The sequence below is a fragment of the Bos javanicus genome, chromosome 12 (assembly GCF_032452875.1).
Source record: "Bos javanicus breed banteng chromosome 12, ARS-OSU_banteng_1.0, whole genome shotgun sequence".
NCBI lineage: Eukaryota > Metazoa > Chordata > Mammalia > Artiodactyla > Bovidae > Bos > Bos javanicus.
Genome location: NC_083879.1, coordinates 34,336,687 through 34,362,397, shown reverse-complemented (window position 1 = coordinate 34,362,397; position 25,711 = coordinate 34,336,687). Strand labels below are relative to the sequence as shown.

General features: G+C 47.7%; 1 protein-coding gene across 1 annotated transcript in view; it reads right to left on the bottom strand.

Moving 5' to 3' along the window:
- Window positions 1–25,711, bottom strand: part of MIPEP (mitochondrial intermediate peptidase) — an 83,939-nt gene that overhangs the window by 46,109 nt on the left and 12,119 nt on the right. The window contains exons 5-14 of the mRNA XM_061434952.1: window positions 23,118–23,181; window positions 20,960–21,142; window positions 20,099–20,255; window positions 12,614–12,662; window positions 11,115–11,175; window positions 8,660–8,712; window positions 8,077–8,230; window positions 6,838–6,915; window positions 5,214–5,418; window positions 3,970–4,079 (exon numbers count right to left, since the gene is read on the bottom strand). Coding sequence (XP_061290936.1) covers window positions 3,970–4,079; window positions 5,214–5,418; window positions 6,838–6,915; window positions 8,077–8,230; window positions 8,660–8,712; window positions 11,115–11,175; window positions 12,614–12,662; window positions 20,099–20,255; window positions 20,960–21,142; window positions 23,118–23,181 — 1,114 coding nt within the window. The remainder of the gene's footprint in view (window positions 1–3,969; window positions 4,080–5,213; window positions 5,419–6,837; window positions 6,916–8,076; window positions 8,231–8,659; window positions 8,713–11,114; window positions 11,176–12,613; window positions 12,663–20,098; window positions 20,256–20,959; window positions 21,143–23,117; window positions 23,182–25,711) is intronic.

Below are 25,711 nucleotides of genomic sequence, written 5' to 3'. Positions count from 1 at the left end.
CACTCCAAGAGGATGACGCCCTGGTTCAGTGTGAGACGTTATGGAAGACGGACCCCGGCCCTGATCCTGCAGAAACGCCGGCGCACAGGGGCCTGTAGGCAGTTCCCCGCAGGCAGCCCTTGTAGCACGGCTCTCCGCAGGGACCTCACACCCTGTCCCCGAAGCAGAGCTACCCTGTAGCTCACCTCCAGCCCCAGCGCACCTTTCCAATCTTTGGTTTACACAATGCCTCCCATAACCTGCTGCTTCTTTCCTTAAAGAAGGGGAAATGAAGAACAAGGAATTGACAGACGACCAGATCACTTTCCCTTCAGGAGCCTCGCGAGCAAAGACTGTGTAAACAGTCTAAAGAGAGACTGAGAGGAGTCCACCAGTCTGCACACGGGGGCAGAAGCAGGGCTGGCTATGACTCTGACCCCTACCTCAAAGATTAACTGAGATCACTCCCCTCCCTCCCTTCAGAAACCCTCACGGCTGAGCAGACTCTCTGAAGGGGATTCTGGGACAGGAGTCCACCTTCCCCCAGGCTGCTGCCTCCTGATTAAAGCAACCTTCCATTCCCACCAGCACTTGTCTCTGAGTGGCGAGCAGCCAAAACAACTGCAGCCAAAAGATGGAAGCAACATAGGTGTCCATCAGCAGAAGAAAGGCTGAACATCTTGGTTCACCCACACAAAGATGGCAACCCAGCCTTAAAAGGAAAGCTGTTGTGAGCAGGCCACCGCTGGGATGAACCCTGAGACACTGTGCTCAATGAGATAAACTACAAGAGACAAATGCTGCATGATCCACTTCGGTGAGGTCCCCAGAAGAGTCGGACTCCGGGAGACAGAGCAGATTGGCGGCTGACAGGGCTGGGGAAGGGAGAAGAGACTCGGTGTCTGATGCGCACAGCCCCAGCTCTGCAGGATGGACAGCATCGGGCGGGGGTGGTGGTTGGTGGCAAGAGGGGAGCATGGTGCCTGGGCGCACTGACCCCAAAACATTGCTGACACGCAGTTAACCTGGCGTGTTTTACCTCCTGTGCATTTTGCCAGGATGGAAAGGAGCTGTGTGTGGAGACGTCTAAGGGAGGACAGAGCCATGCTTCCAGACGAGCAGGCCATTCACAGTTAACCTTGCGCTCGATGGCAGCACCTGGAAGGGGTCAGGCTCCAGGCCACAGCCCACAAGCACAGAGAGGAAGGACACACCCCAGCTCCTCGGACACCACGGGCCCTGCAACACAGCCCACGGGCACCAAGATCGAAGGGGCGTCCTCCCGATCGCCGAGCCGCACTGGGTTCATCACGTGTAAAAACCTGGACCCTTTCATATGAGCTGCCACCAAATCTGCATTTCTGCGCTACTGGTTTTAAGATTAATTTGCAACAAGCCCTGCTGCAGCCCTGACACTGTCAAGACAGTCTGAACCTTGAATGAGCAGCCCTGGGGTTTGCTTCCTCTGGCAGCTGTGAGCCACCCGTGGACCTGAGAGGCATACTTCTAATTCCTCGACCACAGGAACCTGCTGGCTCTGGGATGCTGAGTTCGGATAAAAGACTGGGAGGGGTTGATAAGTCACGGAGACGTTACCCCGACTCTGAGAGCCTCTGGATGCACCAGGCGGCCAGCGGGGAGACCAGGGGGGCAGGAAACGAAGCACAAAGATGCGCCCACAAGTGCTCTTCCGGGCCTTCATGTTATTTATCTACAGAGGCTTAGATTTGGGGGAATGAACTCTTGCCCTTGGGCGAGACCTGCCCTCGGAATGTAAACATCCAGCCACTTGGCATTTAATCAGCAATGGGAAGAGCAAGCCCCCTGTGCACCTGTGCCCCATGCCTCTGGCGGGCTCGTCCGTCTCCATGGAATCACAGGATGGTTTCCTGTCGTGGACGCTGTGTCTGTGAGCCCTCAGCCCGCTGGGTGTCCCTCCTGAGTCTGAGCCTGGAATTAATCCAGAGCAGCTTGCTGCTTTCCTCTGGTCTCATCTCTGAAGAGGAGTTGCGGACTTCACTTTATACTCTTTTCTTGAAGTGATCTTGTTCAAAAATGGTTCTTCTGACTGAAGAATTCAAGATTAAAATAGGAACTTTTCAGAGATGGTACATCACCCTCCAAGCAGGGGTTCTAGCCCTTCTTTGTTTTCCTGACTGTTCTGGAAAGGGACAACAGTAATTGTAAACTCATTATCTGTGGTGAATTTCAGCGTTACTCTGAAGGGTCCACGCTGCTCGGCTGCAGTTGCCCTTCGTGCGTGTGTCCAGGCCTCTTACAAGCCTAAGCTCCTCAGACAGCTCCTTTCCCGCTGCCCTTGGTTTCTTAGACACCTCTGCACGGCTCTCAGGGGCCACCTCTAGTCTCCCCACCCTTCACCGGCCACCCTCACACCACTGTCCCTCAGTGTCCACCGATTCAGGCTTCAAGGAGGAGCGCAGTCAGGTCTCCGCCCCATTCCCAGCCCCCAGTGTGTAGCCGGGGTGGACGTGCTGCCATTCGAGGGGCTACGTGCGTCTGTGTTCTTGGCTGAGTTTATATAATCCCCAGCGCAACTCTCTGCAGGCTGACGAACAGGTAGCTGACTGGATTACTAATCCTTCTATCTTGTCCTTTTAACAAACTCAAATAGAGTATGATAGAGAGTAACTCAGAGGAGCTCTCCAGAACTCAGCCATTACCCTACACTGACAATAACAGACACAACAAAGTCCAAAGAATAGAAACGGCCAACTCACATCATGCATCCAGAGATATAACTGGAAAGAGAAGTCACAAAGGTGGCTTGGACCCTTTTACCGATTCTGCCCAGTCCTTCAATTTCTTTTGTGTTTGGCACAATTCTAAATGCTGAGGATTCTACAAATAAAGATCTATAGTAAATTTTAAATGAAAAAAAAAAAAAATTTGGATTTGAGAGGCTCTCCTGTGAGCACAGATGCTTAGTTTTGCTATGTAAAGATTTCCTACAAACAACTGAGTTCCAAATCCAATGGACTTATCGTCTTTTTTCTAATTCATTTCATTGCTTTAACTGTATTACCTGTTACATAATATATAAAGTGCAACAGATACATTTTAAAAAGTTAAATAAATAAATGCTGAGGATTCAAAGATGAACGTGACTGTACCTGGGCACTCAGGGAGGTGCAGACTGAGGGGACACAGCACCTAACAAAGCAGCACGCCATCAAAGCCCTGAGAGGACGGGGGCACGTGGACAGGAAACACGAGATGCTGACCGCCAGCTCAGAGCTAATTCACCACAAAGCACGGCTCCCTTAGCCCTCCTCTACAGAAGTAAAATCTCTAACACGATAAGGTGCTAGTTAAACCCATCCCTGGTAGCTCAATGGAAGCAATCCACCTGCCAACGCAGGAGATGCAGGAAAGGCAAGTTCTATCCCTGGGTGGGGAAGATCCCCTGGAGAAGGAAACGGCAACCCACTCCAGTATTCTTGCCTGGAGAACCCCATGGACAGAGGAGTCTGGTGGGCTACCGTCCAGCGGGTAGCAAGAGTTGGACATGACCGAGCGACTAGACGACAACAACTAGAACCTAAGGGATTTTCAGACTTGGCCTCATACAGACGCTAACTAAACGTTATAGGGAAATATGACATCACAGTTTACGAAACAACAGATTCAGACCGAGAAACAAACGTTCAGAAGCAGAAAGGGCAGGAAGAGCAGAAGTTCTCCGAGGTAGCACTGAGGCTCCATGGACGGCCTGTCCCCTGTAGAGACAGGACGCAGTGCTTCCGAGGGGGATGGTGTGTGGACCAGACACAACACTGCTGGCACACGACAAGGGCAGCTGCCTGTCCCCCTCACGGCACAACAGCGACAAATGAAGGGAGCGAGTCAGGAAACAGGAGGAGGAGTCTGGTTTGGAGAATATTCTGAAGAGGCAGCAAGCGTTCGGTGCTGGCCGGCGGGTCCGAGGAGCCGCCCCTACCACGCCCAAGGACACACACGCGTCAGCCCTACCTGGCCCGTCTGATAGTGTCGGGCAAACTGGTGAACCACCCGGTAATCGTTGGCAAAATACTCCATCAGGATAGACGGGACCTCGGCGAAGTCCGTGGGGCACCTGGTCCCTAGAAGGGGCGAGAGGAGAGGTCGGCAGGAATCGTGGCAGCATGTCAGTGTCACCATAGGCGCTCATTTACATTTTTATGTGTACTTCTGATGAACTACGATAGTCTTTAATTCATTAAATCATTATTTTACTTCTATAAAATTGCACATATTTGCAGGAAAGTTTGTACTCATCTCATACATTTTCCCATGTATCAGAAGCAAAACAAAATATTTGCACAGCTGGGTAAAGCACTTGTAAAGCAACGGCTCACGCCCTCTACAAACAAAACTGTCTTCAGCTCCACCGGGCTACACCTGGCACACAAATTACAACATTCTTACAATGAACGCATTCTAATTTAACGCACTGAATTCCATCACTAAAAGCCAGTATCCCTCATTCCTTTTAAAAGTATTTTATCTACTATTTCTGGAACAAAGTCAACCCTCAATATAGAAAGGCAACATTTCAAACTCAAAATACTTAAAGTAACAAGTCCTATAAGAACGTGTTGGTGGCACTTTATGATTCTGTCCAGACCATCTGCAGTCTTTTCAAAATATCTCCTCCTCCCCAAATACTGTGTGTGTAAAGTTAGCTGCTGAATACTAAGAACCACACCTGCCCAGGTGGTGCAGGGCTGGCCCGTCTGATGACAAGCTTAGAGAAGATGACGAGGAGGGGGGCTGTCATCAGCAAGAAAACCACAGCTTTATGCAGGGGACGCAGAAGAGAGACAGTAAGGGCCTGGCCATGCCTTTCAAGATGCCCTGAAGTTTTCTGACTGGTTTTGGATAAAAAGAGGCCGTGTACATTCACTTGTTCGCTTGCTAAGCCTGTGCTGGAGCTGAGAAGGCGTGCTTATTCACACACACAGCCACTGACGTAAATTCCACATAAAACACAGCAGAATGTAAAATGGTACAAACTGGAGAGACAGGCACTCATACAGCCTTGGTGAGAACTGTCGTCATGGACGGAAAAAATGTATGAGTGTTGGGTCAGATCACAGGTGGAAGGACAAGACGAAGCCACCTGATCAATGGCCACAGGGTTTCTAAACAAAAAGCTTTTTTCCAACTAAGATGAAAAGCGTGTATTTAAAGAACTGCAATAGACGAAGTCCTGTACTGAGTGAGCTCCTGCTCACCAGTGACGTGCTGGTATCGAGTCCGTCCCAGCATCGAGTGCATGGCATGTCCCATCTCATGGAAAAGGTTCTCCATCATCCCAGGAGTCAATAGCGTGGGCAGGTTTCTTGAGGAATGGGGCAGGTTCAGCATAAGGACCACCACGGGGAGCTGGTAGTCCCCGTCTTCCTTTAAACGACCTCCTCGGATGGTGAAGTGGCAATCCTTTAAGAAAACGAGACCAGTGAAGAAATGATCAGAAGCTAAAAGGTAAGCAAGTCTTAATGAATGCAAAGTTCTATCAAAATGAGTGAGTACAAGTGTCACCTTAATTCTATTCTTTTATTTATACTTTTTCCCCAACACTTTCTCCTTTGCTGAAATGTTACTTTCTTAAAAACACCGATAATACTCTGAGCTCCTGTTGACAGAGTCATTCATTCACTCCAAAGACGTGCTGAGCTGACGTTCCAGGAGCTGAAAACACGGTCACCACTGAGCTCAGACGCTCGAGATGCTCAGGGCAGGGAGAAAGGCAGCCACGGCGGGGAAGGACGCTGGTGTTAATGAGCCCCTTCTGTGGCTGGCGATGAGACAGGCCACACACCCCACCACCGTCTCCATCGCATGAAGAGACGAGCTCTCAACTGTCACAAAGCACGGAACCTGAGTCACTTTCTCAGTCCACGTACAAAAGTTGATCATTTCTTCTCACATAAGCCTACAAGGCAGGTATTTCATTTCTCAGATGAGAAAACAAACCGAGTCTTGGAACACAGGGACACACAGCTAGGGCCATGGCACCTCAAACCTGAACCCAGGTCACGAACCTGGACTCTCCAGCCTTTCAAGCACAGTGAAGGAACAGTGGATGCAGCGGTCAATGGCCCTGACTCTGGTCCTGCCATGCAGACCTGCTGGCCATGTCTCCTGAGAACTGGTTACCTCCACCAGCCTCCCCTCCACTGTGTCAAATGCCAGAGAGTTAACTAGCGTCTGTTATAACCGCTGTGGAAACTATGGATCACTATTAAATACAATGTACCATTATTTCTGTTATAACTTTATAATCTGAATTCTTTACAGTTCCAATCCAATTGCCCAAAACTGCTGAAGCTGACTGATCTGGAAACCTGGCCTGCGGTTTCACACAAGGAGTGAACTGGTGGTTGACAAGGTCCCTCAGAGACACACATTGTGCAGTGTTAGAGCAAGCCCGTGCTGCGTACGGACAGCTCCAACCCCCGCACCTCTGACTGTGTGACTCTAGGCAAGTAACCTCAGCTTTCTGGCCTCAGTGTCCTCATCTCATCAGGACTGAGTTCAAAAGGCTGAGGGAAACTTTGAAAGCGGTGCATGAGAAGGGCTCAGGCGCTGGCAGGCACACAGACAGGCTCCTAAAACAGCACTCATCACTACAATCATTGCTACCGCAACCCAGATGAAAACAGCAGATACACATTTCTGTAACTACCTCATAACTTCTGCCGTCTTTAAATTCTACCCCATTTCAAACGTACACATTTAGTCACCACTGTTAATGTCTTTTAAATATCAGTAACTACAAAAATGAGAGGTAAAGTTAACATTAATACACATTAGCTACTGATCACTCTAGAGACTGGTTTGTAAATAAAGCATCACCTGGTGTGGTTTGTCTGCTCGCTGAAAAAAGTCACAGTAAATGTATCCCAGCAGTCCTTCTGATTCATGAACCACGGCCTAGAAAAAAAAGGTTGATTTACTGGTGAATGAAGCCATCACAACTTCCAAAAGTAGAAACATATTCCAAACACCAGAACCTGCACTCAGAACACCAACAGCCACCAATGCAGACATTTTATGACTTTCTGCTTCCAAGGTCACCTCAAGGTGGGTCCACCATGCCTTCAGCCTCTTCTGCTGTGTCTCTGGGGTGACTGGCGAACTCTGATGGGAGAGGAACCCTCCCAACAAGCCCTGGGTCCTGACCGCAGCCTCCATGCCATGGCTCTTCCCTGGGCCTGAGCCAGCCCAGGACGAAAGCACAGTGACCCCTCCCGCAGTCAGGAGGTGAGGACGCTCGCACACCAACCACGGCAGCATGGGCTCAGGGAGCGACGCCTCCTCCTGGGTCAGCCCCGTGAGGCACAGCTCAAGGAGAGCGGGTCTCCATCCACCTCTGCATAAGCGGGGCCTCTACCAGACAGAACCTCAATTACTGGGGACTCCAGCACTCCATGAAGCATCCACTTGGTGCCAGGAACTGCTCAAGGCATTGGGGAAAGCTGCCCATGCAGGGGGCTCCCTCCTGAACGAGCCCCTCCATCGTCTGCACTGGGTCCTGGCACTCTCCTGTTACACTTTCTCCCTTCGTGGCATCGCTGCAGGTTATCCATCTGTGTGACGCACAGGAGACTGCTGGCTGCTCGGTAACTAAGCTTAATCTACAATCACCAAACACAGCCAGGCAACGAGCAGACATCCACGCTTCTTAGAAAACGGTGATGAGAGTACGCTGCGCTAAGCCAGAGCACTAAGCCTGAAGGCCGCAAACCCTCTAACCCCACCAGGAAAAGCAACACCGGCAGCTCACACAAAGTGGGCCCTGATGGGACAGCCCCAGGCTCGGAGTGACTGTCCAGGACTCACACCAGCACACGGGCCACAGCCCAGCCACCGATGCACACGTGGGCTCAACCTTCTATCCAACTCCTCAGAAAAGTATTTTGTCTCAGAGAAAGAACTCTGCTGCTACGTGTTTACCCTACTTTCCTGCAACAGTGGATTCTAGAGAACAGTGTTTTCACAGTGTCCTGAACCAGAGCAGCAGTCTGGATTAAAGCGCTGTGGACAGGGTCCCAGGCCCCGCAGACGGGAGCGCGCTCTGCCCCGGGCACTCACCAGTTTGCGGACGTCCTCACTCCACACCTCGCCCTTCATGGGCTGCTCCCCGTACAGCGAGACCCCGAGCAGCCTGTTGAACAGGAGGCTCAGACCCTCCATGCAGGCGCCCAGGGAGAAGAACGGGCAGTAGAGACCAGGCTCGATGTTGAACCTGCCGAGGAGAAGCAGCCACGTTTCTGTGAGCTTCAGCTTCTAGAGGGGAGTGAAGCTCACTCTTCATTTATAAACCAGGAGTCAAGGAAGGATTGAATCATGAAGTGGGTCTCTACTCTGGAAGAGGGTTTTCAGGCCTGTTTTTCTTCAGAAGAACAGCGACTGATCACTATGGTAGTGAGGGAGACACCAGGGGTAGAGGCAGATGGGGAGACACTCACAGGGTCTACAGAGGGAAACCACAGAAGCCCAGGGACAGGCTACGGGGGACAGGCCTAAGAGCGCAGCTTCCGGACCAGGAGTGACCGCCGGGCAGGGGCTGGCCGCGTGGGCGCCAAGTGAAAGCACAGCTGCCCAGTTAGTGGGCAGATGCTCAAGACACATCGATCCTGCCTTCTCACACGGGAGCACTTCTCCAGACACGCACCTCTCAGCCCGAATCAGTCCGCTGTAGTACGGGGGGTCCCAGGGCATCAATTCCTGCAGCAGAGACACTCACCGTTAGGAAAGCTGGGATGATTTCAGTTTTCATCAATAATGCAGCCATTTTATAAAATGTAATCTGTTACTATATCAGGAAAGTTTTATAAAAACCCTAGGAACTCATCATCTGGCAAGAATTTCATTCCTTACTCTCTACTCTGCCTTTCCTGTAATCAATGAGCTGAGAGGCAGAAATCAGCTATACTTGCAGAATTGGGGGAAAAGGCAGACAAATGTCATTCTAAAATGTGAACTTCTAAAAGTCGACATTAATAGATGAAACTAGCCACGTTGAAATCTACCCCAGATGTGGCCCATATGTTAATCCATAGGACAGTGCAGGGAGGTCGGGGAACTAAAGGCATGACTAGGGCCCTTTCTGGACCTACACAGGAAGCTTAGCGTGGATCCCAGGAATGAAAGCAGCAGTTCAGACCAAGCCGCGGCAGAATTCCTGAACTTGGCAAAGAAAACACGTCATCAAGAAGCACTTGAACAATCGTTCCTGATGCCAGCTGCAGAGCGGTAACAGAGCTGGGAACTCTGCAGGGGCCACCCTCCCCTGGGGGGCAGGCTGGCAGGTGACAGAGGGCAGCAGCCGGGCCGGACGCAGTCAGCCTGGCTCAGGTGCACAGTCCACATGTGCTGGCCCCCAGTGCGTCCCCACCTTCCATCTGCCCTCACACACCCCTGAGCCCAGCCCCTGTGAGCCAGGCCTGGCCTGCGCCGGCCTCTCGTGCTCCTCTCTGCCTGGGCTTCGTCCCTGGCTGTCGCAGGCCTCTCGTTTCTCCCAGGGCTGCTCTGTGCCATCTCCCTGGAGGGGTCACCACTGCCCAGGCCTTACAAGACGGCCCCTCCACCCGCCTGCCTGCACTGTTCCCTCTCGAGCCCCAACCCGGGCAGAACCGTGCAGGCAGACTCTTCCTGTCTTCACTCTCGCTCCACCCCAGGTGTAAGCTTCGGGAGAGCAGGCTGTGTTTCCCTTTTCCTACAGTGTCCCAGCCCCGAGCTCTGCCTGCTGTGCAGCAGTCCCTCATGAACTGTCCTCTGAGTCACTCAACAGCACCTCCTGGAGAGTATACTGCTTAGAAACACAACTCCAGGCTCTGAGCAGAGCTCTATGAACAGGGAGTCCGTTCTTAAGAACGGGGTCTGAAAGGTTCAGTTTAGACACCATCTCCTCTCCTGACCCAGACGCATAGCATCTGCTGGCCCACAGATGTCAGTCAGTCAGTTCAGTCGCTCAGTTGTGTCCGACTCTTTGTGATCCCATGGACTGCAGCATGCCAAGCCTCCCTGTCCATCACCAACTCCCGGAGCCTACTCAAACTCATGTCCATTGAGTCGGTGATGCCATCCAACCATCTCATCCTCTGTCATCTCGTCCCCTTCTCCTCCCGCCCTCAATTTTTCCCAGCATCAGGGCCTTTTCAAATAAGTCAGCTCTTCGGATTAGCTGGCCAAAGTATTGGAGCCACAGATGTCAGCCACAGTTTAAAAGTAAAGAACAACACTGTAAACCAGCTACTGCTGCTGCTAAGTCGCTTCAGTCGTGTCCGACTCTGTGCGACCCCATAGATGGAAGCCCACCAGGCTCCCCTGTCCCTGGGATTCTCCAGGCAAGAACACTGGAGTGGGTTGCCATTTCTGTAAATCAGCTACACTTCAGTAAAAAATAAAAATAAAATAAATGAAGGGAAAGCAAAGCAGCAAGTGAGTGAGAGGAGCACAGGGGCACTGCAGGCCTTGGTGGGGGCAGAAGACAATGGCTGGGGCCCCAGGGCAGCGGAAGAGAAAGGGCCCGCAGGTCAAGCAGAGTGTGGGGGGAAAGCTAGGAAATGGGAAGACAGTCTGAGAACTCTCTGAAAATGTTAAACAAAGCTGGGGGGGGGGGGGGAGGCGGGGGGCGGGGGCAGACAAGGCCCATCAGAAAACTCCCTCCGGAGGAGCCCCAAGGCCTTCCAGCATCTAACTCAGAGCCGCGGCACCAGGAAAGCAGTTGGGATACAAGAAGGGAGCAGGACAAGGGCCAGAAAACCAGCTCCTCAGGCACACGCGTCACCTGGGAGAAGAGAGACGACCGCAGCCAGGGCCATGGTGGCAGCGCAGAGCGGGAAATGGTTCCCAGCGCCAAAAGACAGAGCCCTCAGCCAACAGACTGTTTATAATAGAAATACCTCTGGACTTCCCTGGTGATCCAACGGTGGAGAATCCGCCTGCCAACGTAGGGGATGTGGGTTCGATCCCTGACTGGGTAACGAAGATCCCACACGGCATAGAGCAACTAAGCCCGCGAGCCGCAACTGCAGAGCCCACCCCAAGGGTCCCCCGCACCGCGACTAACACCCAGGGAGACAAATAAATAGTAAAAGGAAAAGAAACTCAGCATGGCCACTTACAGAATTTTGAGGGTTTAGTTTCATTTTCATCCCTCGAATCATCTCAAAATCTTTCATAGTTCTGTAAAACAGGTTTATCATTAGTTGTGAGGACAAAATTTTCACAAGTAGATTATAAAAGACGAGTTTGCTTCTGCTCCTTTCCAGTAATCATGATAGTAGTAGTCATTTGTAGTAAAAATGTAAACTAGTATTAATCCAAATTTTACATGTGTTAGAAGAGACAGTGATACATACATCAGTAAACTTCTGTAATTTTTACCTTAAAAAGCGGATATTTGTCTTAAAGTACTAAAATTTGGAAAATTTAAGTGTTATAGAATATGCAAAGTATTCATCAGTAAGCTTCAAATCACTACTTTTTGCTATACTTTAAAAAAGAGACTAACAATTTAATTTCTCTAAAAGAAGATTTTACTTAAGATTACCACTTATCATTTTCCCCTATCAAAAAACCAGCTGGGCCGTAATCACACATGGACTTAATATTTACAGAATATGAAGTTTTGGTTAGAATTAGCTTCTATAATTAAAAAATATAGTTCACTAAATGTAATTTAAAAATCTTCACTAAAAAAATCTGAAGATAATGTTTGCTTAAAATATCTATAGCTACAAACAAGTGAAAAAAGAACAAATAAAGCTTAACTAGCAAAGTAGAATAAATTCTCCCATAACTGCATAACTGACACTACTTCATTCTATCAAAGCCACAACAGCTCACTGCATTAAGAATAAGAAAGATCATTTCAGAACTAATAAATATAATGCAAAGTAGAGAGGACTGGGTTCTAAGGCAGTAGTTTATAACGCAAACTGAAAATTGGAGCTAAAATTTAACATGCGGGTGCAGTCAAAGAGCGAACAGGGGTTAGACAGCTCCACAGGAGAGCCAAGACCGAGGTCCTCCACGACCCTGCCGAGCCTCGTGCTGGAGGCCTCGTGCTGGGGGTCTGAAGGCTCCTGGGGGCTCAGCCCGCAGAGAAGCACGACCAGAGTGGCAAGGACCAGGCCAGGGGGGCTGGGCAGGGGGAAGGCCGGCACTGTGGCAGAGGGACCACCAAGAGCAGAGAGCCTTGAGCTACAAACACCGGGCACTCTAACACACAACACAGCAGACGTGAGCCACCCGTTATTTATGCCCAAAGAAGAGCAAGACTAGGTGACCAGGTCATTACAAGCTAAAATACATAGTTTCAAAAAAGGTTTGGGAGATTTTAAACAGTCCACCTCAGTAATGAGTTCCTGAAGACGACTGGTTAGTTAGTTACAGAGGACGGCCCAAGCGTTCGGGACAGTCACCCCCAGAGGAGGGTTGTGAGCTTTCAAAGTACAGCTCACTGTCAGTGTAAGATCCGACCCGATATGCCAACACCATATTCTTCATGGGTCACTTCCTAATTCTTTTAATAAATCTTTAAAAGTCTTTAAAAGAAAAGAAGAAGAAAAGCTAAATCATGTGTACTCTAAAAAGCGAAATTAAAAAAAAAAAAACGAACCTTTCGGAGAGTTTGTCAGACAGTTTCTCAAGGAACTCCATGACAGTCTCTAAAATGAAAATCCCAAAGAAAATATGTTTAACTACATGAAATAAAATGAACACATATGTTAAAATTACAATGTTGTGACCATAAATCCATACAATACAGTGTCTTTAAAGTGATGGAATCTAAAAGGAAAGCACGGCTCCTCATACTCGACACTTCTAAATTAAAGTTCATCAAAGCTGACACCATAAACTCCAGAGCCTTAGATGATACCCCCACCCCCCCAAAAAAAGAGCTAACAGGAAGCAAAAGAAAATCATCCAAAATCTCAATCTATTTCTATATCTATTTATGTTTTCTATATGTATAAAGGAAAAAAGTTTCTCAGTTTTTTTGATAGCTAGACTGATTTGTTCATAAAAGTCTGCACAATTTAGAAACATCAGATTTTAAAAATCAATGTTTTTCTGAGTAAATGTTTTTCTTTTTAAATACACAGCAGAATATAATCTGTTCAGGATCTATACTGGAAGAAAATGTATCAAAATTAGAACATTAGAACTTTAGATTCTCCTCCCTACAACATTGCAGTTGGGAATGTAAACTGGTGAAGCCACTGTGGTGAGCAGTACGCAGGTTCCTTAAAACACTAAAAACAGAGCTCCCACACGCCCCTGCAGTCCCACTCCTGGGCATATACCCGGAGAAAAACATGATCTGAAAGGATACATGCACGCCAGTATTCACTGCAGCACTGTTTACAACAGCCAAGACGTGGAAGCAACCCAAGTGTCCAAGCAGAGGAACGGATACAGATGTGGTATATGTATGCAACAGAACATTACTCGGCCATTAAAAAGAATGAAATAATGCCATGTTTAGCAACATGGATGGACCTAGAGAGCGTCTTACTGAGTGAAGACAGACAGACAAGGAGAAATATTGTATGACTTCCATTAATGTGGAATCTAGAAAGAAATGATACAAATGAACTTAGAAAACAGAAAGAGACAAGCTTATAGAACTAACTACTGCCCCAGATGGAGGGGCGGGGGTGACAGTTAGGGAGTTTGGAATGGACATGTACACACTGCTATAGTTAAAATGCACAATCAACAAGTATCTACTGTAAAACATGGAGAACTCTGCTCAATGTCATGTGGCAGCCCTGGATGGGAGCAGAGTTTGGGGGACAATGGATACATGCATATACGTGGCTGAGTCCCTTCACTGTTCATCTGAAACTATCACAACATTGTTAACTGACTGTACTCCAGTATTAAAAAATTTAAGCTGCCAGAATTTTTTTTAACTACTTAAAATACTTCAGCCATAAGTCATAAGTCAATAGTAAGTTATATTGCAGAAACCCATAAAAGCAATGCAGTAGAATTACGATTATTTCCCATAACAGGAAATTTTTCACGAGAATTTTTGAATTTAGCACTTTTAGGCCTGATTTATGTGTATAGCGGAGAAGATAATGGCACCCCACTCCAGTACTTTTGCCTGGAAAATCCCATGGATGGAGGAGCCTGGTAGGCTGCAATCCATGGGGTTGCTAAGAGTTGGACATGACTGAGCGACTTCGCTTTCACTTTTCACTTTCATGCATTGGAGGAGGAAATGGCAACCCACTCCAGTGTTCTTGCCTGGAGAACCCCAGGGACGGGGGAGCCTGGTGGGCTGCCGTCTATGGGGTCACACAGAGTCGGACACGACTGAAGTGACTTAGCATAGCATAGCATGTGTATAGAGCTTTTCATACATATTTTAGACTAAGCTACAAACGCTGTTTTTATGTTTTCAGATGATCTTTTACATGGTTTTAATTTTTTGCCCTCTTCAGTTTATCTTGTTTCTGAGTAAATAAAAGGCTGAGGAAGGAAGGACCCGCTACAGGAAGCCATGGTCTCTCGTCACCATCAACAGAGATCCCACCCATAAACGCGGCTTGGTGTGTCGTGTTAGATGGTGCTAAGACTTTTAGCAAAAAACTGTTATTTAGCTCAAAATAAAATCTTGTTTCAGGATGTCAAACCAGTGGGCACAGGGTACTGTTTTCAAATATTTATCTGTGTGTGCTTTTTATTTGAAAATAATTAATTTTGTACTGACGTTCACCCATTTTGTTTCTCTAGCTCTCTTGAACAGGAAACATCTACGTCGATTACCTACCTGGAACACTGTCCTGTGAAGAGCAGTGAGTCTGAACCGCCTGAAGGCAGTCGCATAGCTCCTGAAGACAGGCCCTTGACGCGCCGGTCCTGGGGCGCCTGCCGTGGCCTGCCAGCCCTCGCCCCACCTCCCTGCCCTCTGCCCACTGGCCCCCACTGCCCACCTCCAGTTTCACTTTCCTCATGGAACTTTCCACAGCCACCCAAGCGTCTGTAAACCTCCTGAGCTCCTAAAACCCTAGGGCCCTGTGGTGCCTAGTCAGTGCGTTCAGCACTAAAGGACACTGACCAGGATTAAGATTTATCCTCACGTGGCCCTGTCCAAGCTCCCCAACTAAACACTGCAGCCCCCAAGCACACAGGTCACACCATACACAACCATGTGTGCAGAGTCCAGCTCCAAGACACCTTCCCACGGACCACCCCGTGAGCTGTGGACTTGCTGGCTGCCGCTTGGGCGCTCGTCCCAGCATGTCCCATCCATCGCCCACCCTGGTTGCCACCTGCACACTGACCGGCATCTCATGAACTTGGACCACCATGCTCCCTGCCTCAACCCCATCGGCAGGACTCCCTGTCTTCCCAGTGGTTCAGTCGCAAGCCTGGCTCCCCCTTCAGGTGCCTGAATGTGACATCTCACCATGTGCGCAGCCACCAGCAGCCTGGAGCCCTGCAGCCTCCCGACGGCAGACGTGCCCTCCCGCCCCCTCTCCTGCAGCTGCTCTCTGCACCCCTCATGGTGCCCCCTGCCGCTGACCACCGACAGCCCTGCTCAAACCTAACTCCCCGAGCACAAACCTTCTCCACTTGTGCCCACTCCTTCCCACTCTCCTCCGTGCTCCTCCTCAAATGTGGGAACCCCATCTGGACCCCGAAGACCCACATCAGAGAGAAAGAAACAAGGCAAGCTGGCTTCAAGAAAACCTGGGAGAAGCTATGGGCCCCACAGAGAAAGAAGGGCTGGACACCAGATGGAGAGAGAGAGCATGGAGCCTGCAGGAAGTGTGACCCTCCCCCGGCAGGCCCTTCCCAGTGACCCCACAATTCCATCCAGTAGCACGGACGGAAACCCATGGTGTCCACTGCCATCTCCTCCCACTCAGCCCGACACCAAGTCATGTGGATTCAACCCTGAAAATACAGCGAGTCTGAACAACCCCCCGACACGGACACCCTATTGCGGACTTGGGTCTAAAGTGTAACTGTAATTTAATCAATGCCTTTGAAAATTACACCGTTTTCATTGTGATACATTTTCTCTTATATGTGATGAATCATAAAGAACTCAACAAATGACAAGGTAAGTTTTTCACAAACCCCCAGAGAGATGCTCCCCACCTCCAACCTTGAGAAGCAGCCCTCTTCTCTCTGAAAGGAGGGATCTTATATGACCTGGGCTACACTCAACTTTGCCTCCAGCAGGAGCACTGATCACCCATCCACTCCCACACTAATTCTAACCAGTGTGGTTAGGCTGAGCACAGAAACGAGCTGAGTTAAAACAAAAATAATGCAAATCATCATCAATGATTCATCAATGAAATAAAAAGTATGACTTACTCAGTTCAGTTCAGTTGCTCAGTCATGTCTGACACTTTGCAACCCCATGAACTGCACCACACGAAGCCTCCCTGTCCATCACCAACTCCCGGAGTTTACCCGAACTCGTGTCCATTGAGTCGGTGATGCCATTCAATCATCTCATCCTCAGTCGTCTTGTCCCCTTCTCCTCCCACCCTCAATCTTTCCCAGCATCACGATCTTTTCAAATGAGTCAGCTCTTCGCATCAGGTGGCCAAAGTATTGGAGTTTCAGCTTCAATATCAGTCCTTCCAATGAACACCCAGGACTGATCTCCTTTAGGATGGACTGGTTGGATCTCCTTGCAGTCCAAGGGACTCTCAAGAGTCTTCTCCAACACCACAGTTCAAAAGCATCGATTCTTCGGTGCTCAGCTTTCTTTATAGTCCAACTCTCACACCCATACACGACTACTGGAAAAACCATAGCCTTGACTAGATGGACCTTTGTTGACAAAGTAATGTCTCTGCTTTTTAGTATGCTGTCTAGGTTGGTCATAACTTTCTTTCCAAGGAGTAAGCGTCTATTAATTTCATGGCTGCAGTCACCATCTGCAGTGATTTTGGAGCCCAAAAATACAAAGTCAGCCACTGTTTCCAATGTTTCCCCTTCTATTTCCCATGAAGTGATAGGACCAGATGCCATGATCTTAGTTTTCTGAATGTTGAGCTTTAAGCCAACTTTTTCACTCTCCACTTTCACTTTCATCAAGAAGCTCTTTAGTTCTTCTTCACTTTCTGCCATAAGGGTGGTGTCATCTGCATATCTGAGGTTATTGATATTTATTCTGGCAATCTTGATTCCAGCTCGTGCTTCATCGAGCCCAGGGTTTCTCATGATGTACTCTGCATAGAAGTTAAATAAGCAGGGTGACCAATATACAGCCTTGACATACTCCTTTTCCTATTTGGAACCAGTCTGTTGTTCGATGTCCAGTTCTAACTGTTGTTTCCTGATCTGCATACAGGTTTCTCAAGAGGCAGGTCAGGTGGTCTGGTATTCCCATCTCTTGAAGAATTTTCCAGTTTATTGTGATCCACACAGTCAAAGGCTTTGGCATAGTCAATAAAGCAGAAATTGATGTTTTTTTGGAACTCTCTTGCTTTTTCCATGATCCAGCAGATGTTGGCAATTTGATCTCTGGTTCCTCTGCCTTTTGTAAAACCAGCTTGAACATTTGGAATTTCACAGTTCACGTACTGTTGAAGCCTGGCTTGGAGAATTTTGAGCATTACTTTACTAGCGTGAGATGAGTGCAATTGTGAGGTAGTTTGCGCATTCTTTGCATTGCCTTTCTTTGGGATTGGAATGAAAACTGACCTTTTCCAGTCCTGTGGCCACTGCTGAGTTTTCCAGATTTGCTGGCGTATTGAGTGCAGCACTTTCACAGCATCATCTTTTAGGAGTTGAAATAGCTCCACTGGAATTCCATCACCTCCACTAGTTTCGTTCATAGTGATGCTTCCTAAGGCCCACCTGACTTCACATTCCAGGATGTCTGGCTCCAGGTGAGGGATCACACTATCATGATTATCTTGGTCATGAAGATCTTTTTTGTATAGTTCTTCTGTGTATTCTTGCCACCTCTTTCTAATATCTTCTGCTTCTGTTAGGTCCATACCATTTCTGTCCTTTATTGAGCCCGTCTTTGCATGAAATGTTCACGTGGTATCTGTAGTTTTCTTGAAGAGATCTCTAGTCTTTCCCATTCTATCATTTTCCTCTATTTCTTTCCATTGATCACTGAGAAAGGCTTTCTTATTTCTCCTTGCTATTCTTTGGAACTCTGCATTCAAATGGGTATATCTTTCCTTTTTGCTTTTGCTTTTCACTTCTCTTCTTTTCACAGCTATTTGTAAGGCCTCCTCAGATAGCCATTTTGCTTTTTTGGATTTCTTTTTCTTGGGGATGGTCTTGATTCCTGTCTCCTGTATAATGTCATGAATCTCTGTCCATAGTTCATCAGGCACTCTGTCTACAGATCTAGTCCCTGAAATCTATTTCTCACTTCTACTGTATAATCATAAGAGATTTGATTTAGGTCATACCGGAATGGTCTAGTGGTTTTCCCCACTTCCTGCAATTTAAGTCTGCATTTGGCAATAAGGAGTTCATGATCTGAGCCACAGTCAACTCCTGGTCTTATTTTTCTGACTATAGAGCTTCTCCATCTTTGGCTGCAAAGAATATAATCAATCTGATTTCAGTACTGACCACCTGGTGATGTCCATGTGTAGAGTCTTCTCTTGGGCTGTTGGAAAAGGGTGTTTGCTATGACCAGTGCGTTCTCTTGGCAAAACTCTATTAGCTTTTGCCCTGCTTCGTTCTGTACTCCAAGGCCAAATTTGCCTGTTACTCCAGGTATTTCTTCACTTCCTACTTTTGCATTTCAGTCCCCTACAATAAAAAGGACATTTTTGGGGGGTTCTAGAAGGTCTTGTAACTCTTCATAGAACCATTCAACTTCAACTTCTTCAGCATTACTGGTCAGGGCATAGACTTGAATTATTGCGATACTGAATGGTTTGCCTTGGATACGAACAGAGATCATTCTGTCATTTTTGAGACTGCATCCAAGTACTGCATTTCAGACTCTTGTTGACTATGATGGCTACTCCATTTCTTCTAAGGGATTCTTGCCCACAGTAGTAGAGATAATAGTCATCTGAGTTAAATTCACCCATTCCAGTCCATTTTACTTCGCTAATTCCTAGAATGTCGATGTTCACTCTTGCCGTCTCCTGTTGACCACTTCCAATTTGCCTTGATTCATGGACCTAACATTCCAGGTTCCTATGCAATATTGCTCTTTACAGCATTGGACCTTGCTTCCAACACCAGTCACATCCACAACTGGGTGTTGTTTTTGCTTTGGCTCCGTCTATTCATTCTTTCTGGAATTATTCCTCCACTGATCTCCAGTAGCATATTGGGCACCTACCGACCTGGGGAGTTCATCTTTCAGTGTCCTATTTTTTGCCTTTTCATATTATTCATGGGGTTCTCAAGGCCAGAATACTGAAGTCGTTTGCCATTCCCTTCTCCAGTGGACTACATTCTGTCAGACCTCTCCACCATGACCCATCTGTCTTGGGTGGCCCCACACAGCATGGCTTAGTTTCACTGAGTTAGACAAAGAGCAGCGGCTGCACAGCGCAGGAGCTACCCCACGTCCAAGATCAGGAGCGGCGGCCATGAGAAGCTACCCTACGTCCAAGGTCAGGAGTGGCGGCCGTGAGGGGCTACCCCATGTCCAAGGTCAGGACCACTGGCCATGAGGAGACACCCAACGTCCAAGGTCAGGAGGCGTGGCTGTGAGAAGATACCCCATGTCCAAGGTAAGGAGAAGTGGTTGCGCTTTGCTGGAGCAGCCGTGAAGAGATACCCCACGTCAAAGGTAAGAGAAACCCAAGTAAGATGGTAGGCGCTGAGAGAGGGCATTAGAGGGCAGACAGACTGAAACCACAATTACAAAAAACTAGCCAATCTGATCCCATGGACCACAGCCTTGTCTAACTCAATGACTTACTCAAAGTGCACATAAAGTACACTAGTTGTACAAATATATTCCAAATGATTAGGTCTGTTTAAAAATCATTCCTAATAAAGAAACAAAGTATCTTAGTAACTGGTCTCCGAGTATATTAAAAATACCACAGTAACTTTAGCTATTTAGAGTCAGAAGTTCAGCTTCATAAAAGCCCTGTTTTGTCCTTAAGAGTTGGGTAAACAGGCTCACCTGGACTTTGGGCAATTGTTCCCTGGAGGGCCCTGTGGGAGTAGGTAGGATATCCTACCAACTTTGCCAGGAGGTCTCTGCTGCTGAGCAACTCTTCTAGACGTTTCAATTGACCAGCATTGGGATAAAGAAAAATTTTATAAGCAGCTTCTCGCACCTATGTTTAAAAAGTGGATGGTAAAAGACACACATACCAAGATACAAAGTCCTATATGATCATAACACACGCTACCTCCCACCACTTTACTCTGCAGGTAAGCAATGCTTAAACACAAGGCCTTACACAGGCTGGATGAAGCTTCTGGGCTCATCACCGAGTGTGGGAGGTGCCCACATCGCACTTGGCCCGAGTTCTCCGCTACAGGCAGAGGGGCAGGGGGGCCGAGGTTCTACCTGGCACACGTGAGACACCATCAACCAGGTGACGTGAGACTACGTGCATTAGAGTATGAGTCCCCGGAATGGCCAGCGCTGCTGTCGCTCACCATACTTTGAAAATGAGGAACTATTTAGAACAGGAATAATCAAATCATTTCCCTGATAGTTCAGTTGGTAAAGAATCTGCCTGCAATGCAGGAGACCCCAGTTGGATCCCTGGGTTGGGAAGATCCCCTGGAGAAGGGAAAGGCTACCCAATCCAGTGTTCTGGCCTGGAGAATTCCATGGACTGTACAGTCCATGGGGTCGCAGAGAGTCGGAAAAAACAGTTTTTCACAGAATTAATCATCCCTAGTCAATTTTTAGTGCTTAGTAAACATTAATGTATTTTTAAAGGTGTGATCATGTGATCCCCGAATTTCAGGGTCACAAGCCATGGCCCCAGACGAGGCCGGAACTACGCAGAGGATGGAGCCCACGCACCAAGTCGTCGGGCGCTTCTGCGCGCAGACTGTCCACCACCGCGTGGTCCCCGGCCAGCTCGAAGTGATGCCGGATGCCTTCGGGCAGGAGGTGCTTCTCAATCGTGTTGGGCAAGTGGGTTCCCATGAGAAATGCGCTGCTCAGATCCAAGATTTTAACGTTCAGGTCCACAGCTCTTTTACGCTGTATGTGGGGGTAGTCAAGTTATTTAAAGTAACATTTCACAACAAATCAGTAATCTATAAAGACGCCAATCAACATATAAAGTTGAATTTTAATTTAGTAAGGTATTAACTAAGTGATAAAATGAATACCGAATACTGAATCATAATGTTTAATACACAATAACTGTCTGCAAATGCTGACTCTGCTTTTGGTAGGTGTTTCATATCCTCACCAGGAAGCATCCTAATGTTTCTACAGCGCTTCTGTACTTTCAGATGTGCGTAACTCCCGGAGTTCTAGTTCATACAACATGTCTGTGAAATGAACAGTGGGAGGTACAGTCCTTCCCTGGCTCCGAAAACTCCCTAGTTAAGAGAGGAAGGGAGCAGTGGGCTGGATGAATCTGTCTGATATGACAGTATCTGAGGCACAGATTAGAAACCAGACTCAGCCTTAAGAGATGAGATACAAGGGCAAGGGAAGGAAGGTGCAATTAACGCAGCTCTTCAGTGAAGTGTGGTGAAGGGCACTTGCAAAGCTCAGCCAGGCTTGCTGGAGTGGCCACAGGAGGGCAGCAGCCCAGAGGCGAGGTGGGGTGGGCTGGACCCGCTTCACAGGGGCGGGTGGGAGACCACAGGCCCCAGCTGTGCATCTGGCAGTTTCCAGTCTGTGCCAGTCACGACGGACAGAGCGGAGCAGATCTTCTCCTTGGTCACCCCTAGGACACAGGCTCCTGAGCGAACCTGTGCTGTCACCGGGGCACCCCATGTTTGGGATCAAACTTAAAAACCGTTGCCCACATAACTGGTTAGGTCTCCTGGGGACAAGGAGGAATCTTCAGTTGCTCGTCACGGGACGGCCAAACAGGCCCCGGACTCATGACGGGCTTCACGTGACACCACAGGCAAGCCTTCCCGGGGAAGGGGCAACGGCTATGGACAGATGCTAAACTGTACTGTGACCCTGAAGGATGACCAAGCGTATTTCTTAAACGATAAATATAAACATGAACAGAACAGGTATACCCTTGATAAGACATTAGAAAAGATGAACTGTATCTTAGTAACAAAAATTTCAGTATAGAAAAATCAAACTTCATGGGGAAAATGACTTTTCAGATGATTACTCTTTGCCTGTTTTGTTTCTGATGTGGCCATCTGTCACCACCTACTGGTGACCAGGGGAAAAACAAGACAATGAAGATAACTGGAAATTATACTCTAGTTTCAAAATTTTTCCTCAAAGCCTTTACTACTTAAAACAAAAAAGTGATAAAATTAGTTATTTCAAAGAATTGATCACCTGTTACAACCCCTGGAAAAATAAAACCTGTTTCCTGACTTCGCCAACAGTCTGCTAAGCATGTCATTTCATCCTTCAAGGAGAATTAAACATGCAAACACACAGTACTTGGAGCTCTGCAAATATTTTGAAACTGTTATATTTATTATATGACTGCTTAACGACACACTTCCTCGAATTTAAACTTTTTAATTATATTCACGAGACCTTAAAATGTAAGTAAGGAATAACCTGGAAAGAATATAGCAAGAACACAGGCCTTCGTGGCTTACAGGTCATGTTGGCAGCTTTATGTCGAGTTCTCTTAAAAAGTGTGCCACATCCCCCGTGCCCTGTCCAAGAGCAGCCCCCAGAGAAGAGACACGGAAGTGACCAGAAAGGATCTCGCAGGTGTGTCCAGAGCAGGGATCACGTGACGACACACCTGCGCTGCGTCTCGATGACGCTTCTGTGCGTCCGCGTGGAGACACTCATCTTCAGGTTTCCTCCTCACTCGTGGTCCTTCCTGACACGGCCCATCTCACCCCACCTCCACGACACCTGAAACACCCCACTGTCTCGAGTCATTCCTTGATTCTAAATTACCGAGGTGACAGGCCAGCTTTCATAGAGCACTCAACATTCAGGAACGTTATTGACAACACACCAACCAAGTACCAGCGAAACAAGAGGAGCTGAAACACGAAGTTACCTTTTCTCGGTCTAGATGGATTCCACTGATTTCAAAATCGAACATAAACAGTTCGGCCACTCGCCTATAAATAAAATAAGTGCCAGGTCAGAACAGGTAATGATAATTAAACAAAATCAGTTTTTTGCAAAATGAATCCATCCTTTTCAACTTTACTGCCAAAATGCCAGATGTTTCAACACACATACACATGATTTTTCTGAAACCAGGAGCTTAACGTCTCAGGAATCAGGAAAAACAGCTGGCCGGCCAGGAGTTACGCCCCCTTGTGCATGATACGGTATCACATACATCATGCAGACTGTACAGGCCTTAGACTGAGTGAAATGAATGAGTTACTCCAAGGAGACCATTTTTTCTGCATTTTTTTCCCTAGAGGAAATGGACATCTTTTCAACTGTCTATCCTCTACAGTATCTGTCGCACACTACACTTGAGCACCAAACAAGCACTGTGGACCACACACACACGCACGCCTGCTGGCATGAACGTGTGCACGCGGACCTGTGCCACGCCTCCTACTCAGCACGTGTACTGAACAGAACTCTACTCCACACTGCTCCTGGGCAAAGACTGCTATGCTGAAATAAGTCCATCAGGTGTACTGCAGAACGTGAAAAACAGTTATGATTAGCTTTTCCTGTAGGAGCTTACTCCTTTATTCAGAGCACAGACCTGTGAACACCACTGTGATAATTACTTATCTCAACTCCATCTAAATCCCAATCATTAAAAATATAAAATGGTTTATGCTTGACAGTTTTTCAAAGGCTTTCTGCATCAGAGTCTCAGTTTCTCGTCCAGCCAGTGGCAGCTACTCAGAGCATCACTCTTTGATGCCATGGTGGAAACAGACTCCGTGGGCTCAGGAGGATGGTTTGCTTCCTTCTTAATCCTGCTACACAGCGGGAGCCGAGCTCAACTGGAACACGTCTTTCTGTCAGCAGTATTTTTTTTTTTTTAAACTACTTTTTTCTGGATTAAGTTATCCAAGTATTTGATCTACTCTGCTGCTCTCCTTGACTTTTCACAATAGGGACATTCTTCTTGCTGATGACCGTGCTGATACGCTGAATGAACAGAACTATTACCAGTGTACACTTACTGCACACTGCTCCACGTTTAACAGCCATCTGTTGCTATTCCCTATTTTGTGGATAAGGGTTTCAGGAAAAGAATACCCATTTTTCTGTAAGACAGTTCACTTTTTTCTTTTTAGGTAATGTGTAAGGCATCAAAACATAGTAACTATATTAATCCTTCAGCATATAAGTAACACCTGTCCTGAGCTTCGCAGGTGGCTCAGTGGTACAGAATCCACCTGCCAATGCAGGAGACCTGGGTTCGATCCCTAGGTTGGGATGATCCCCTGGAGAAGGAAATGGCAACCCACTCCAGTAGTCCTGCCTGGAGAATCCCATGGAGAAAGGAGTCTGGTGGGCTACAGGCCATGGCGTCACAGAGAGTCAAACACAACTGAGTGACTAAACAACCAAAACAACAAACACTTGCCCTATCGTTTATCCTGACTCTTAAATCTGGAAGGGCTTTGCTACACCAAAGCTTGCAACTTTTATACAATCAAATCAGTCTTTCCTTTTGTGTCTGGTTTTGGTATCACGTGAAGAAAGATCTTCCACATTCCAAGTTATCAACACTTTGGGGATTTCTTTTTTTTTTAATATTTAAATCTTAATTTACTTTTCCATTGGCCAGCAATGGCACCCCACTCCAGTACTCTTGCCTGGAAAATCCCATGGATGGAGGAGCCTGGTGGGCTGCAGTCCATGGGGTTGCTGAGGGTCAGACACGACTGAGCAACTTCACTTTCACTTTTCACTTTCATGCACTGGGGAAGGAAATGGCACCCACTCCAGTGTTCTTGCCTGGAGAATCCCAGGGACGGGGGAGCCTGGTGGGCTGCCATCTATGCGGTCGCACAGAGTCGGACACGACTGAAACGACTTAGCAGCAGCAGCAGCAACATCACTTCGGAGAAGGCAATGGCACCCCACTCCGGTACTCTTGCCTGGAAAATCCCAAGGACGGAGGAGCCTGGTAGGCTGCAGTCCATGGGGTCGCTAAGAGTCGGACACGACTGAGCGACTTCACTTTCACTTTTCACTTTCATACATTGGAGAAGGAAATGGCAACCCACTCCAGTGTTCTTGCCTGGAGAATCCCAGGGACAGGGGTGCCTCGTGGGCTGCCGTCAATGGGGTCGCACAGAATCGGACACAACTGAAGCGACTTAGCAGCAGCAACATCACTTACTGAAAACCAAGCTTTTCCTTCCAGATATGAAGTGACAGTTCTATCATGTATTAAATACAGTCCTATGCATTTGTGTCTGGTCAGACTTTTCTCTATTCTCTCACTGAACTAACGGACTCTTCAGGTGTAAGTATAACGCTATTTTAAATATAGTATCTTTATGTGTCTCATTACCAGTGCAAGTCCTCTCTGTAGCATTTTTCTCTACTAGATTTTTCCTGCTTGTCTTGGCATATTTTTTATGACTTCAAAATCATTTTAAATAACAATAAAAATCGTCTTAGGTATAAGTTGGATACTATCAAACTTAGAGACCAGTA